General features: G+C 32.5%; 1 protein-coding gene across 3 annotated transcripts; it reads right to left on the minus strand.

Moving 5' to 3' along the window:
- Nucleotides 1-838: 838 nt before the first annotated feature.
- LOC104120657 (pentatricopeptide repeat-containing protein At1g09820) lies at nt 839-8,894 on the minus strand. 3 transcript variants are annotated; one of them, XM_070179841.1, is made up of 4 exons: nt 6,790-8,894; nt 6,559-6,680; nt 1,633-1,770; nt 839-1,545 (listed from the first exon to the last, which is right to left on the minus strand). In XM_070179841.1, exon 1 carries the CDS (start codon nt 8,781-8,783, stop codon nt 6,951-6,953), a length of 1,833 nt encoding a protein of 610 aa, XP_070035942.1. In that variant the 5' UTR covers nt 8,784-8,894; the 3' UTR covers nt 839-1,545; nt 1,633-1,770; nt 6,559-6,680; nt 6,790-6,950. The 3 variants fall into 3 exon arrangements, with proteins under 3 accessions (XP_070035942.1, XP_070035936.1, XP_070035939.1); XM_070179835.1 differs by having other exon boundaries at nt 839-1,770; XM_070179838.1 differs by having other exon boundaries at nt 839-1,778.
- Nucleotides 8,895-16,729: the final 7,835 nt, after the last annotated feature.

Below are 16,729 nucleotides of genomic sequence, written 5' to 3' on the forward strand. Positions count from 1 at the left end.
ACTATATAAGTATTATTTCTCAAAATTAATATATTAATGTTTATCCCTTAATTGTTTTAACGTGTTGAACATGTGAGTTATCTCCCAATACTTTATTAATTACGTCAAGGTTTCCTTTCCTATAATAGTTATTGTTAATAATATAATTAAAATGCTCATTTGTATTTCCACTTATTGCTTTTATAAAATGGAAATTTATAATCAAATGGAAATTTAAAGATTCGTCAATTGTGCCTTAATTTTCATTCCAAGAGAGGAAAAATATTTTTTAGGAAATAGATTTTTTGGCACTTTGTAAATTTTGCTCAAGTTGACTAAACTCGTAAATTCTGAATGATAGAGGGTTTTCTTGTAAGATTGTAGAGTAAAGATGGAATTGCAGCCTAACTGATTGCAACTCTAATCACAAAACATTCAGTTAGATATTCAAAATAATATCTAATCGAATAATAATCATTTTCATATTTAAATAATGTCAAAGTTTGTTGAATTGGATAAGAGTAGCAATGGATGGCGCGAAAAAGATAGATTAGGATAGGACTGGACTTTATTATTAGTAGTATTTGTTTTGGATGGAGGAATTATTAAATGCTTAAAGCGTGGATTAGATTAGATGAATGAGGTAAAATTCTTGCTTTGATTTAAAAGGAGGGGTTTGTTTGTAATTTCAAGAAGAACAATCGGTTTAAGAGTACATTAGAACTTCATTACCAGAATGGGTTCGTTGTGTTGTTTTATCCAACCCCTAATGAGCCATTTTCAGAAAAGGCTTCTAGATATATCTCGACTAAAAAAATAAGTAAATGCTTCTAGAGACAATATTTTGGTCAAAAGCATGTCGCAAATAACGATTGTTCGACATATATTAAATTAAACAGTAATTTTGTGAAGTTTTGTTGATAAATACAACAGTTCTACAATCAAACGATGTGCAAACTTATCATGAACAAGGTCAAAGCATAATAGAAACAAGAAATTAAAATGATTTAACTCTATCTCTTGTAATCTTCTAGGTTACGCCCACCAAAACTTTACCAAGAAGCAAACACACATGACCTTTTTTTGGGGAGGGGAATTAGTGCTCTCTCTCTCTCTCTCTCTCTCTCTCTCTATTTCAGTCTATATGAAAAATAGTAATAGTGTCATATAAACATTTTCTTTCTCATGTTTGGCTGAAAACACTAGAGAGTGAACACAAGCAATGGGGATTTCAGAACTTGGTTGGATAGTTCTTTCATAAAGTAATTGGAATTCCCATGCATTTTTACAGTACCAAATAGATTAGTAGGGGTAAAAGAAAAGAAAAAGAAGAGGATTCCATTCCTGGTGATTCCAGGAAAGAAGCATCAGATTTGAGAATTCTATACCAATTTTCCACCAGAAAAACATCAAGCTTCTGTTCCTGGCTCCTGCATTTTCTCTTGAAAAAGTACTAACAAAGAGTGCCTCCTCCAATTCCCTACACAATTCTCTTCAAGAATACTCTTTATTATCTTTCTCTACCTTTCTCATCGAGATCTCGATACATAGTATTGTTCCAAAAACCTAATCAAATCAAAATGTCTTGCCGTGTTTTGCAGAATAGATTGATGAGGCATACTCCTAGCTAGCCAGACAAGAGTTATCGCTCACCATAAATCACATTGTGGAACGTGGTCACCAACAAGTCAAGGATCCATCACGGGCCTCTAGCACGCTTCAAATTTTGCAAACACCACCACAAAATCATATTTCTTGAAATGCCCAAGGATTTTCAACTCATCGTTGTACCTGACAGCCTAAAATGTTATTTCAGGCACAGATCCCAAAAGGGAAAGAACAACTACTTACTTAGGTCAGTAAGACCTTGAAGAGGATTTATCCAAGCACAATTAAAAGGTTAACTTCAAAGCAAGAGTAACATACTGTGATTTCCAATGGGCAAGCTAGAATACAGTGAAAACCAATCTGATACTAGATCAGGGACAGATAATATTTCAAAAATTTTAACAGAGGTCTATTATAATTTCTTAATTGAAAAAAATGAAAGCTTAGGCAAGGACAAGACATCCTTCAATCGGAAAAGCAAAGATATTAGACAAAAATCAAAAGTCATATTCCGACAATCCTCTGCAGCTACATTCCAACTCCCACCACCATAAACACTGAAAATACCACCTACTCTTGGATTAAAGAGAAAAAATGAGTAGGGAATACCCGTTTCTTCTAAACCAAATCATCCACAAAGTGGAAATCCTAGCAGCAAAATGAAGATAGTAACACGTTCCTATTAGATCAATAGAGTTTAATGTCTACCTTGTTATTCATTTCTGTTGCATTTATAAGCAGTGGCAGAAAATGTACAAGTGGTCCTGGATGTCTCCTACTATGAGTGAAAGGAGTCCATAAAGTCCAAATGTTTCCTATGTCCTGTACAACGGTCCTCCTCTTACACCAAAAATGTAATTTCTTAAGCATCTAAATATTGTAAGCATGACAGTACACACGACTAGCAAATCATTTATGTATAAACATTTTTCCCAGGAGAATAAAATAAGAATATAGAAGAACAACTCAAACTCTTTCAGATATTTCTTTTAACAGGTAAGTGATGTTTATATCTATACTATATTAAAAGCACGAAGCCCCTTAGCCAAATGTCGTTCGTCTTTTTTACCCTTTAAAAATTGATTTCACATTGGACAAAATAGTTATTTCACTATTTTCCTAATATTTAGTACTTTGAATTCAACTAAAATTTTGATTATTAAATCTTTCCTTACATATCCAACATATGAATGAAGTCCTAATATTTAGGACTTTAAAATCATTAAGGCTTTACCTTATATAATTTTTGAATTATATAGCATAACTATAACCTTCATATTACTTTTAAATCTCGTGCTATAAACTCAAAATGAAAATCGTTAACACAAAGAATAGTTTAAACATTAATATTGTTTACTAAAAAATAACAAAGAGCAAAATATGGGTCAAGACGTAAACTGCATGAAAGGCCAATTTATTTAATTTCCAAATATGTCATATATGTAAAATCTTACTTTCGAGTTGACAAAATTCTATTTATAGAGTAGTGACACTAAAAGAAATTAAAAAACAAAACAAAACCGGTTGTAGTATCTATCTATCTATATCTATACTATATTAAAAGCATGAAGATCCTTACCGAAATGTCGTTCGCCTTTTTTGCCCTCTAAAAATAAATTCACATTGGATATAATTGTAATTTAAGTTACTTTCCTAATATTTAGGGTATTTAAATCACCTAAAATTTTGGTTATTCAATATTTCCTTATTGAACTAAGTAAGAAGTCCTAATTTTTAGCCTTTGGCCAGCAGAACATATTAACTAAAAAGAAAACGTGAGTTTCTTACAGCTAATAGAATACTATTTATGAAATAAAATTAACCTACAATAAAGGACTAAAATTTAAAACTAATGCTTTTTCTTTTTCATTTCAAAGTTGATCTTTATTACACACAAAAATATATTCTGAAGTCCCTCAATTTAATGTTAAAAATTATAAGAAACACTTCATTTAGTAGTTATTTAATTATTATTTTTAAAATTTTAGAGCTTAATTAATTAAAATTTATTTATTAATTTGTTTCTTATTTGAACCATGGAGAAAGTTAAAATTCATTTTTTCTTTTCATTTCGGACTTTGTATAAGTCTTACACGTAAACTATATATAAATGATAAAAAAAAATAAAGGAAAAATTAAAAGATTTAAGAAAGAAGAAGTACGAGTTCTTAGACAATAGAGTAGATTGTTCATTTTTTTTAAATATACAAGACTATTGCACTAATAATATTATTCAATATTATACTTTTAACTTTCAAAATTTTTAAATACACTATTATAATTATGAGCAACGTTGAACATAAATCAATAAAAGGCACAAATTAACAAGATAATTTGTAACATTCTTTAATTTTTAATCCATGATACATTTAGCTAAATATGAGTGGGTTTATTAGCTAGCCTTCAATTATAGATTCTCTTACTAGCTTGCTTTATTTTTTTTCTTTTTAATGTCCTTTTTTGTTTATTATTGTACTTTGATTTTGTGTTTATTTAGAGTTCGTAGATTATTAGTTACCTGCTTATATGTTGTAAGTTGTATTCTTCAAGATTATTTAGATTTCCAAGGTTCTTGCCCGTGAAACTGAAATCCTAAAATTATAAACTTGAAATAAATTTTAAGTTGAGTTATTGATGTTGAGGACTTCAAAGATAGTTTCTTTAATGATTGAGTTAGTTATACACAATCAATATTCATGATCATCTTTAGGAACTTACACTTTTATTTTATAAATTAACACTTTTTTTAAATAAATATATATTCATTGAGACAGGATTCACGCGCATCGCGCGTACATTATATTAAAAGCACGAAGGCCTTTAGCGAAATGTCGTTCATCTTTTTTACCCTTTAAAAATAAATTTCACATTAGACAAAATTGTCATATTATTCTAATTTTTAGGATTTTTAAACCAATTGAAATTTTAGTTATTAAACTTTTCCTTATTTGAATTAGGTTAAAATCCTAATATCTAGGACTTAAAACTCATTAAGATGTTACGTTTAAATTTTAAAAGTATCCCTACCATCTTCAATTTACTTCTACTAAAATATAGGATGACCCAAACGATTCCATAAATAAAAAATAGGAGAAATAATTATATTAATCAAATAATAACAATGTGTTGTATATTTTATTCGGAGTGCAAAGTTATCCATGCCAATAATATGAACAAAATAATTAATAACATTTTACCAAATTATTTTTTACGTGTTCTTTTCCTTTGGTATAATTATATAATTATATATATATATATATATATATATATATATATATATATATATATATTTAAAAATTACGCTTAACAATTAGAATAAATAACTAAGAAATATCTTTATTAATATAAAAAAGAAAGAGAAAAAAATGATTGGCAAAAGTCAATAACACTAACACTTCAGTAAATACAAAGTGTAAAAATGTGATTCTTTTACCATTTTAAAATAAAATAATCGTATTTAATTACAATTAAATATTTAAAATTCAATACGAGTTAATATTAAGAATTTCAATCAACCAAAATAATCTATTTATTTTAGTATTGAGAATAAATAATAAGTATTTAAACTATTTAATTAGCAAAAGAATCCAATTCTATTCTTTTTCAAAATTATAAACGTAAAAATTATTTTTCAAGTTGGCTCAAATCTTAGGGACTATAAATTTGTTTCCTCGAAAAGATCACCAGTGATGAAAGACATTAGAAAATAGAGCAAAATTAGTTGTAGTATTGTATTATGAGTTAACTTGGTTAATATGCAAACTTGAACAAATGAGAATGAAATAGCATAAAACAAAATTTATTCAAACTGAGTCATCATTAATCATTATTTTTTTTATTTTAGTAACTAAAACCTCACTACAAGAGTAACATTGTAACCTTTGAGGGAAAATAATTTGAGAAGACATAAGATTCAATTCTTCAATTTGTATTATTTCTCAAATTTTTGAGAATCATAATAAAATTATAGCTAATTCTATTTTTGTCTTCTCGAAAAAATTTGATAAAAATATTTTCAGAAAAAGCTCATACATCTTAAAGAGTGATATGTTCTTCCTGAAACTAAAAAGGAAGTATAATAACTTTTGAAATTGAGCTGATAAAATTATAAAGCTAGAACAAAATTTAAGATGAATATATTTGAATGATGATTGAGGACTCTATGAGACATAGTTTCTTTTTTTATTGAGTTCGCAATATAGGTGGAATATTTTTTAATTTCTAGAGCTTAACCTTTATTTTATAACTGAGATATATTTTTTACATAAATATTTATGTAATTCTTTTTAAAACATTATCCATTGAGTTGGGTTACACGCGCAAAGCGCGTAACCTGAGACTAGTTGATCGAAAAAATAGTCTCACACTTTTTCAGAAAAGTTTCTAGGACATCATCAGCTACCTCCATTCATCCGGCATAATTTATATTTGGATTTTTGTCCTTACAGTTTCATCATTTAAATGATTCAATTAACTCAAAGCTAGCATCATGTCTAGCCAACCATCTACCTAAGGTTCTCAAAAAGCTGAACCTTCCACAAAGGGTGAACAATTTCCCCAACAACTCAAATTACTACTTTATTTTTTACATTCATGCATGGTCCCTCACGACAACCTTTTATCTTCCATGCATTTGAGCACTATTTCAGTTCAATCTTTTATTTATTCAAGAACATCAATCTATCCATCACATACCCCTCACAAAACTAATTCAACTACATGATACCAAGGGAGTATCTTTACATGTTGTGTATCATATCATACATCAGTTGGCAGATTTTAGTGGTAAAGACTCAAAAGCTAAATTAACATCACCAAATATTAGATGAAATCAACCATCATTTCTCAGAAATAGCAGCTCATCGTCATCCATTGAAACCATTATGACATAAATGTCAGCATAATCACATAGAAGGATTGCAACAAATATAATGAAAAAACAAGAACTAAAGAACTGTTATCCAATTTCACCTTTTACATCAGTTGCAACTATGGCTGAGCACAGAAGATTGTTTTTCGTGGCGCAAAAGAGAAGCAGACAATTCCTCCATTGAGTTGCACCCATGAACGGGTTTCGATATGATTAACCAACCCTTGATGTACACAAAAAAAATTATGAAGATGAGATTAACCTCCATATACCTCGTATCTTTAACTAACCAAAAGAGAGAAAGAGAGAGTCAGGAGGAGAAAAGCACATACCTGCATTGCACTCGAACCATGAACCACAGATTTTTGCTCCTTCCTGAAGAACAGGGTACTCAAAAGTAGTTTAAGTGTGAAATAACATTGACAGAATATGGGGTACCAAAAGCAATGACAGAATGGGTCTATTAGACCGCTCTCAAACTTCTCCACCATAGTTAACAATTGACAACATCATTGTAGAGGTGTCCATCTATGTCAGGGACAAATCCCTTCTCTATCATTTCTTCTCTGATAATGTCATAGGTAGTTCTATTGGGTACCAATCCTTTTTCCAACATCTCGTTCAAAAAAGCATTTGCTTCTTCCAACTTATCTTTTTGACAGAAACCTTTAATCAACACGTTGTAAGTGACAACATTCGGTTGCTTTCCTTCCTTCTCCATTCTTTTCCTAATAGTAACAGCTCCCTTGGGGTTTCTTTCTTGGCAATAGCCAGCCATCAAATTGTTGTAAGTCACATGACTTGGGATCAGCCCTTTCTCAGACATCTCATCCAGAAGTCTAACTGACTTTCTTGATTCTCCCCTTTTGCACATTGCATCTATTCGAATATTGTAAGTTACAACATCAGCCTTCACACTCTTCTCCTCCATTTCCTCCAGTAGCTTTTTTGCTGCTTCAATATTTCCCTCTCGATAATAACCCCCTAATAAGCAATTATATGTCGAAATGTTAGGACAAATCAGTTTGTTCGACATCAACTCACGAAGTGTGACTGCTTCTTCCATTTTGCTAGCCTTACAATGAGCATCAATAACTGTATTAAAAGTTAGTACATTTAAATCTAACCCTTGCTTCATAACATCATCAAACAACTCTTTAGCCTCTCCGAACATCTTCATTTTTGAAAACCCATTTATCAGTACATTATACGTCCGAATATTAGGCTCCAATCCTAGACGTACCAATTCTGCACGTAAACCAAGAGCCTCATCAACTTTCCCATCACCAAAGAACCCATTAATTAACGAGTTAAACGTTACAATGTCCGGTCTCATCCCTTGAAGCCGCATTTCTTTAAAGAGCTTCGTAGCTGCCCCGACATTGTCGTCCTTACAAAACCCATCAATAAGAGTATTATAAGTTCTCTGATTTGGACTCACCCCCTGCTCCACCATTTCTCTCAAAAATGCATCAGCTTTATACATTTTCCCATCCCCGCCCCTCTTGCAATACCCATCAATCAATGTATTGTAAGTAACCACATTCGGAATAATCCCCCGAACCTTCATATCTTCCATCACATCCTTAGCCTTATTCAACTTCCCCACCTTACATAACCCATTAATTACAATATTACACGTGTACACGTCAACCTCAATTCTCCTCCTAATCATCTCCTTATACAAAAGCTCTACTACCTCAAATTTCCCCTCATTCACCACCCCTTTAAGCATCGGTTTACACGAAAATACAGATAACTTAAATTCATAATCTCCAGCTCTCTTAAAAGCCTCCAGAGCTAAATCAAGCTTAGCATTATTAACATAAGCCAATACCAACATGTCAACAATAATAGAATTAGCACAAACATTATCACTACAAGTCAAGAGTGTATGAAAAACAGAAGAAACCGTATGGGTTTTCCCATACTTAACAAAATCATGCAATAAAGATCGAACCTTTGAGTATCTTTTATCATTGACTAACAAAATAAGCAGTTTGAATAAATGGTGAAGAGGGTGGTAAACCTGATAACCATGTTGAGACCATTTAAAGAAAGGCAAAATGGTGGCAGAATCAAACCCAGAATCAAAAAGTTGTTGAAGAAAAGAAGTTGGGTTAATGGGTTTAATTAGGTCCTTGAGTTGAGACCAGTGCTGCTTTGAAATCAGTTCTGAAACTCTAGATTTGAAAAGTGGGTCTGAAACCAAATTGGGTGTTGAAGTTGATGTTGAGGTTGGCTCTGAATTAGCTGAAGATTCTGTGAAAAGGCAGCGAAGGGGTATACGGGTGTGTAGACAACGCCGAACGTAAGATACCGACATGGATACAGGCGATGAAACTATGGGAGAAATTGTGATTAGGAACAAGGATTCATGCGGAACATTGAGAGCCACGAGCAGACTACTGAAATAGGACTAAAATAGTCCAATCCCTATAAATTAAGGACCATTTTGATCATTTTCTTGCTTGTGGTTTTTACTGCATCCCTGTCAGCCAATTAGGTATAACTAATTTTCTACGAAAACCTATATGAATAATTATGTTTGTTTAAAATACGGCAAGTGTTTATTTATTTATTTATTTATTTGAATTGCTATTTATTTTTTTCACGGCCAAAAGAGTCACGCATTGGATCCTAATAATCCAAGCTAAATAGCCTGGACCGTGGATCATTATATATCGTTTGAGGTATTAATGTGAAAAAAAGAGGAATTTATGCAGTGACTTAATATATTTGATATTTTGTATCGTCCATGTGATCATTTAATTAGTGATGCCATGGTTGAATGATATAATTTTGATAAAATCATAAGAGTAAAAAATTATGTGGTTCGTTTAATGTAACTTGAGACTTTAATGAATGTTCTAAGTATGACCAAGAGGTCATTTGGACAAATGCGGATACAAATTTAACTTTGTCGTTTGGTTACCGTCTCGGATAAATAAGGTTATCTTATGTGATTATGTCATTATTTTAATATAAAATTTATACCATTATTAAATATACCCATAATTAAATATGAGTTAAATATAATTTCAAATATCATAACGAGATTAATATTTTTATTTCGATAACCAAACTACCCCAAATAGTATAACACATCCAAGAGGAAAAAACAAAATACAAATAAAATGAGATACTCCAAAGGCACAAGCAACGGGAAAACAGTTTACGGGTTTGGGAAGTGCACAGTTAGCCACTAATTAGAGATGTCTTTACCCTTTAGTCACTATTTAAAATGTATTTACCTTTTAGCTACTGCTTAATAAATTTGTACCCGCCCAGACGAAAATACCCCTGTGCTAGACATGGATGCTGTGTAACTACTAAGGACATAGTGTCCTTAACTTCATGAATGCTGTGTAAATATTAAGGACAAAGTGACTTATGTTTGCACCTTCCGTTATTAAACTTTAGGACATTATATCATTAACTTCATATGTGTAGTGTAAATATTAAGGACATGGCATTCTTAACTTCATGTGTACAGTGTAAATGTTAAGGACACAATGTCCTTAACTTGTATTTGCAACTGCTGTTTTTAAACTTTAGGACCTCATGTCCTTAACTTCATATGTACAGTTTAAATATTAAGAACATGGTGTCCTTAACTTCATGTGTGTAGTGTAAATGTTAAGGACATAATGTCCTTAATCTTATGAGTATTGTGTAAATATTAAGGACATGGTGTCCTTAACTTCATGAATGCTGTGTAAATATTAAGAACAAAGTGTCTTGTATTTGCACCTTCCATTGTTAAACTTTAGGACATCATGTCCTTAACTTCATATGTGCAGTGTAAATGTTAAGGACACAACGTCCTTAACTTCATGTGTGCAGTGTAAATGTTAAGGCACAGCGTCCTTAACTTCATGTGTGCAGTGTAAATGTTAAGGATACGATGTCCTCAATATTTACACAGCACTCATGAAGAAAGGGTAGCAACGTCTTTTTATATTAATTTTAATAGAGTAGTGACTATTTTTTATCAGCATTAAAAATACTGGATAAAAACTAAATACCATATTAAAAAGTGGCTATCCCACGCCATTTCTACCTATTTTTGGGAAATTTAGTTGCCCATCCAGCAGAAATTCAACTTTAAGTATTCCGCCCATTTGCTACTAACTTTGAGCCCAACTTTGACTTCAAAATCAAGCCCATAAAAGAACTCGTTTGAGCTCAGCCCATATCATGCAGTGGTCAATGTCCAAAAATTATACAAATATAACACTTTTTGGAGTGGTCTTTAGTTTTTGACCCCTTATCCCATGGGCAGAATTTTCAGGTTAAAAATATTGTCCATGGAACAAGCGAGGACCAACGCTTGTTAAACTTGAAGTTTTATCCATAGGGCAAATGGAATTTTTTTTCAAAATCATCCACTTTGTGGGTTATTTGTGTACGTCACCCGTCAATATAAGATATTTCGATGACGCAAAATTCCTTTTCGGCATGTGAAGGTTCCTTTTTGCCCTTCATTATACATGTTTGTTCACATGTTAGTTATTTGGTGGTCACAACGTAGGGATCACTTAATGAAACTGGATTGTATACTTCGAATAATAATAAAAGAATTTATATATATAAAATAATGATCAATAAAAGAAGGAATCGTTTAGTTTACGATTTAGTCATGCGAGAAACAAGGATTATTTATACGCTCAATAATAATGTGGCAATTGTTACCGTGTATAACAATATATATAGAAATTGTTATGTAGTGAACAATACATGAATTATTTAATTTAAAGGCATTTTCCTCCTTAAATATTTTATCAACGTATTGTTAATATAAATAGTTTTAGTTACATTCTATCTCGTATATAAACAATACCTAAATTTTTGTATAAATTATATCAAAATTAGTAATACAATATTTAATTTTCGATATTAAACTCCGCATAATTTGTTATTTGTCAAACATATAATTCAAAAAGTGACATACGAAGTCAATATAATATGTTTATTAACCATATTATACCAACGCCAAAGTAAAATTCACATCCACGTACGCTTCGTCTAAATTTGCTGTGAGAGAGTGTTTTAAAAGGAAAATGAAGTCTTCCTATTGAAGTGAGTTTGACAAGAGGTTAAGAAATCTCTATCACAATGATACTTTGACATATTTCCTATCACGAGGAGTCAAATGATGGACTCTCACAATCACGAGCTTTCAGTTCTTGAAATTTTCAGATAATGATTTGGAATTGTATGTACCTGTAGTGCTATTCTACTTAGCTATTTCGCCACTTATTAGTCTCATCATTTCCTTTCTGTAGTTGGAAAAAGTTGAAGAGCTGTAACAACAAAGAAAGTAGGCTTCTTTCTCATTCTTTCAATCATTTTCTTAGCCGAAATATTAAAAAGATAGAAAGGTCTTGTTGAAAGTATAGTCATAATCATAGAAGTTTCTACTTTAATTTCATGCCCCACCATATTAGTTTTACATTTTCTCATCATATTCTCCCTTTTTTCCCCTTTGGAAAAATGTGGATGCTGAGAGCTTAAAGGAGGAGATGTAAGGTCGGTTAAGTGGGTAGGTGTGACTAGTCAGTTCAAAGAAACCTCTTATTCAACATTTGGGCTATTTTCGTAAGACCATCTTTAACATACTCAAATTGAAATAAAATTCTTGAAGAAGCAGCAATTAGTAAAATTATCAAATTTCACAATCTCCAGCAATTTACTCACAAACTACCTTGGGAAATGAATCCACATATATCATCGCCAGTATAACTTAAAAATGGACAAATACATATGTAGGCCCTCAAACTTGTCCATTTTTGTCACTTAGACACCTAATCATAAGGTTGTTCCTATCAGGAAAAGGGCGCGTGAATATGAAAAAAACTTGTTGATTTTTTTTTTAATTATTATTATTATTATTATTATACTTCATATTATGATTATTTTATATATCCTAATATATTATTCCTATTAAAGCCAGATCGCCATTTTTTTTCTTGGCAAAATCGAAGGCAAAGTTGCTTGCCCTCTTAGGTTTCTTAAGAATTTTATTGTCATACCACCTGAAAAAATTGCAAGCAACTCTGCCTTCGATTTTGCCAAGAAAAAAATGACGATCTGGCTTTAATAGGAATAATATATTAGGATATATAAAATAATCATAATATGGAGTATTATAATAATAATAATAATAATAATAATAATAATAATAATAATAATAATAATAATAATAATAATAATAATAATAATAATAATTAAAAAAAATCAACAAGTTTTTCTCATGTTCACGCGCCCTTTCCCTTGACAGTGTTTAATGGCACAAATGTGATTTAGTTGGATTGCCTGATAGGAACAACTTTATGTTTAGGTGTTTAATTGGCACATATGAATTTAGTTGGAGTGCCTGATAGGAACAAACCTATGTTTAGGTGTCCAAGTGACAAAAGGGGATAAGTTTGAGGGCCCACATATGTATTTGGCCTTAAAAGATCGTTAAAAAGACACGAGCCTAATTAAAATATATTAAAAGTTATGATTGACTCTAACTTAACCACTCGGGGCTTCTTACAGTTTAATATAAGGATGGCATGTGGGTCGGCCCCGGTCCTAAGTGGGTTTCGTGGGTCCGGTCCTAAGTGAGTCGGTCCTATGTGGGCCAGTCCTAAGTAGTCCCGGACTTCGCGGGCTTCTTGTTGGAACCGTCCCGGGACCGAGACCACGAACTAACGGTCTCAGGCCTAAGTGGGCTCAAGGGGGCCAAATAGGTACTTTTTATTTTTTAAATTTTTTTTATAGAAGTTAGAGAAAAAAATGGTAATAAAAATATCTAAGGCAATTCCTTGTAAATTATATTATAGAATTGTGACCTAAATTTTTTAATTCAAATTTAAAGACAAAAACAAGTTATATTCGATATATATATATGCTATATATATATATATATATATATAAGAAAAAGTATAATTATAAAAAAATTGGGGTTAAAACAAAGTTGGAGGATTAAATGGCTATTTTATAAATAGCCAACGACTATTTTGGCTGGTAAAATGGCCATATTTTAAATGTCATAACGGCTATAATGTGGCAATTTTTTTTTTTTTTAAAAAATTAGCCGTTGGGCCCGGATAGGCCCGTTTAGGACCGCTTGAACTGGCTCACTTCTCAGTTAATCCCGGTTCCAACCGGTCCCGATCTAGCGGGCCTCGCCTATGGGACCAGCCCACCTCCCCACGGGCCCGGTCCTATTCGGTTAGGACCGTTTAGGCCCACCGCCCATTTGGTCTTGCGATCCTGGGCCGGGCTCGGTCCTAACCGGCCCACATGCCACCCTTAGTTTAATAAATTGAAGGGATTTTTTTCTTCATCCAATATTTCCTATTTTTTATTTCATCTTGGATTAGTTTCAAAATATGTTTACAGTAATATTTATTTCTTCTCAAATTAGTTTCATGTAATGAGTGCTTTTTGTATTGTAAACATGCATAGTTGTTATTTGTGGCTTGAATTATTTTTTTGTATTTTTAAAAAAACTCATAATCCCTATAAGTCTGAGAATACCCATTGTCCTAATAGATTTGGGAAAGAAAAATCCATTGTCCTTGTCAAATTGAGAAACCCTTCTCTTATAGGTTTGTGACTATTTGGGATATATATAGAGAGAGGTTGTAGCTGAGGATTCTATAGATCGATTATATGTTACTTTTCTTCTCATTCATATAGAAAATTCTCTCTGCTTTTGCCCCGAGGATTAGGCTTAGCCGAATCTCGTTAAATCCTTGTGTTGATATTTCTTCTCTATTTGCTTTGTGTGTGATTGTGTGCTAGTTAATCCACGATCTTCCGCAACAATTGGTATCAAAGCAAGGTTCAGGTTTCTACATATAATCTAGGGTTAAGATGTCTTCATCATCTTCAACAAAGTACGAAGTAGAGAATTTTGACGGGGGTTCTAGTTTCAGTCTATGGGAGATTAGGATGAAATCATCCCTGGTGTTACAAGGGTTATGGAAAGTAATTGATGAAGATTTTCCTGAAAAGATGAAAGAGAGAGAGAGAGAAGGCAGATCGGAGAGGCTTTGAGTGCGATCTTCATGAGCGTTACAAATAGCGTTCTTTGGAAAATTGTTGAAGAAACTTCTGTAACAACAACATGGAAGAAGCCGGAAGATCTATATTATAAGAAATCGTTGACAAATCGCCTCTACCTGATAAAAAGGTTATACAATTTCCGTATGAACGAAGGCACGCCTGTTAAAACTAACCTTTATGAGTTTAATTTAATTATAATGGACCTGAAGGACGTGGATATCAATATTGAGAGCGAGGATCAGACCTTGATTGTGTTATGTTCTTTACCATCTTATGATACTTTTGCCGATATGCTACTATCTGGGAAAGGCAGTATTTCACAGGAAGATGTTAGTAATAAACTAAAATCTAAAGAATTGAAAAAAAGTTTTCCAGATAACAGAACTGAGGGTGAGAGTCTTGTGAGTAGAGGAAGAACACAACCAAAGGACTTTAACAGAAAAAAGTTAACTGCCAGATTGAAGTCTAAAGCAAGGAAGCAGAACTGTTAGGAGTGCGTGGAGCAAGGTCACTACAAGAGAGATTGTCTCGAGCTGAAAGAAAAAAAGAAGGAAGTAGCAAATAGATAATTCGAAAAATGTTGTTGACACTGGCAATAATTATGATGATAGTGATTATGTAGGAAAAGTTTGTGCCGTGAGTTCTAGTCATGGGCAGAATTCCTGGATTCTTGATTCTGGTACTACTTTACACATGTGGCAACATGAGAATTAGTTTGTAACTTACAAGCATGCCAGTGGGACTGTATACATGAGAGATGATAATTCATTATCAGTAGAGGGATTGGTAACATCAGATTGAGAATGTTCGATAGAATTGTCAGAAACATTGAGTGTTGGCATGTCCCTCGGAGAAAGAGAAATTTAATTTCTCTTTCGATATTGCATGATCAAGGATATAAGTTTCATTCCGAGAATGGAATACTTAAAGTGTGTAAAGGATCTATGGTACTCATGAAGGTAAACTGCATTCTAAATTATATCATCTTCAGGCTAGTGTAATTAAAGGGGAAGTTGTTGTAGCTTATGGGAAAAGTGATCTTAATCAGTCTCAATTGTGGCACTTGCGACTTAGTCATACGAGTGATAAGGGATTTTTCTTGTTGAGTAAGCAGAATTTGCTGAATGGGTACAAAAATCAAGTTTTGAATTTTTGTGAGCATTGTGTGTTTACTAAACGGACAAGGGTAAAATTCAACAAAAAGGTCGAGCATAAGACCATAGACAAGTTAGATTATATACATTCAGACTTAAGGGGTCCAAACAAAGTTTCTTCCAAGAGTGGTACCAGGTATTTTATGACTTTGATTGATGATTACTCAAGGATAGTGTGAGTGTATTTTCTGAAAATAAAAGATGAGGCATTTTTGACATTTGTTAAATGGAAGACGATGGTTGAAAGGTAGACGGAAAGAAAAGTTAAGCGTCTTCGAACTGACAATGAGTTGAAATTTTGTAATTTTGAGTTCGATAATTTCTGCAGCAGAGAGGGCATAATGAGACACCGCACTTGTGTCGGAATACCACAATATAATGATATTGCAGAATGTATGAACAGAATGCTTTGTGATAGGGCACAAAGCATGCTTTCACACTCATGTGCTAGCAAGGATTTTTGGGCTGAAGCAATCAATACAACTTGTTATTTGGTTAACAGATCTCCATCCACAACTATTGAGTTCAAAACTCCCTTTGATGTATGGTCCGGTTCGATTGCTGATTATTTAAATTTAAGGATATTTGGTTGTCCTGCTTATGCTCATATGATGGATGGAAAACTTGAGCCGAGAGAAAATAAGTGCATATTTCTAGGGTATGCAACTGGAGTGAAAGGTTATAGGTTATGGTGCACAGATCAAAAGACTCCAAGGCTAATTATCAGTAGAGATGTAACATTCAATGAATCTATCTTACTGGACAGTCAGAGGAAAAAGGCAATAGCAGAAATATATTATAGTGCTAGTGGCCGCATAGAGCTAGAAATTGAATCTCTACTAACCCAGCCCAGTAATTCTAAAGTAGAGAAAGTGGAGGAGGTGCAAAATATTGATCAAGATGATAATATTAATGCACTTGTGCAACATCAACCATATAACATTGCAACAGGCAGAGAGAAGAGAGTGATCAACCGATCGCAAAGGTTTGCAAACATAGTTGATGGGAATCTTCTTGGATATACGAATCCCGTGAGATTTGCTTTGGCAGTTGT

This window comes from Nicotiana tomentosiformis, chromosome 1, assembly GCF_000390325.3.
Source record: "Nicotiana tomentosiformis chromosome 1, ASM39032v3, whole genome shotgun sequence".
In the NCBI taxonomy this organism is placed as follows: domain Eukaryota; kingdom Viridiplantae; phylum Streptophyta; class Magnoliopsida; order Solanales; family Solanaceae; genus Nicotiana; species Nicotiana tomentosiformis.

What these genes read in the sequence shown, in the direction of transcription:
- LOC104120657 (XM_070179841.1), bottom strand. Translation starts at nt 8,783, where the DNA reads ATGTCGGTATCTTACGTTCGGCGTTGTCTACACACCCGTATACCCCTT.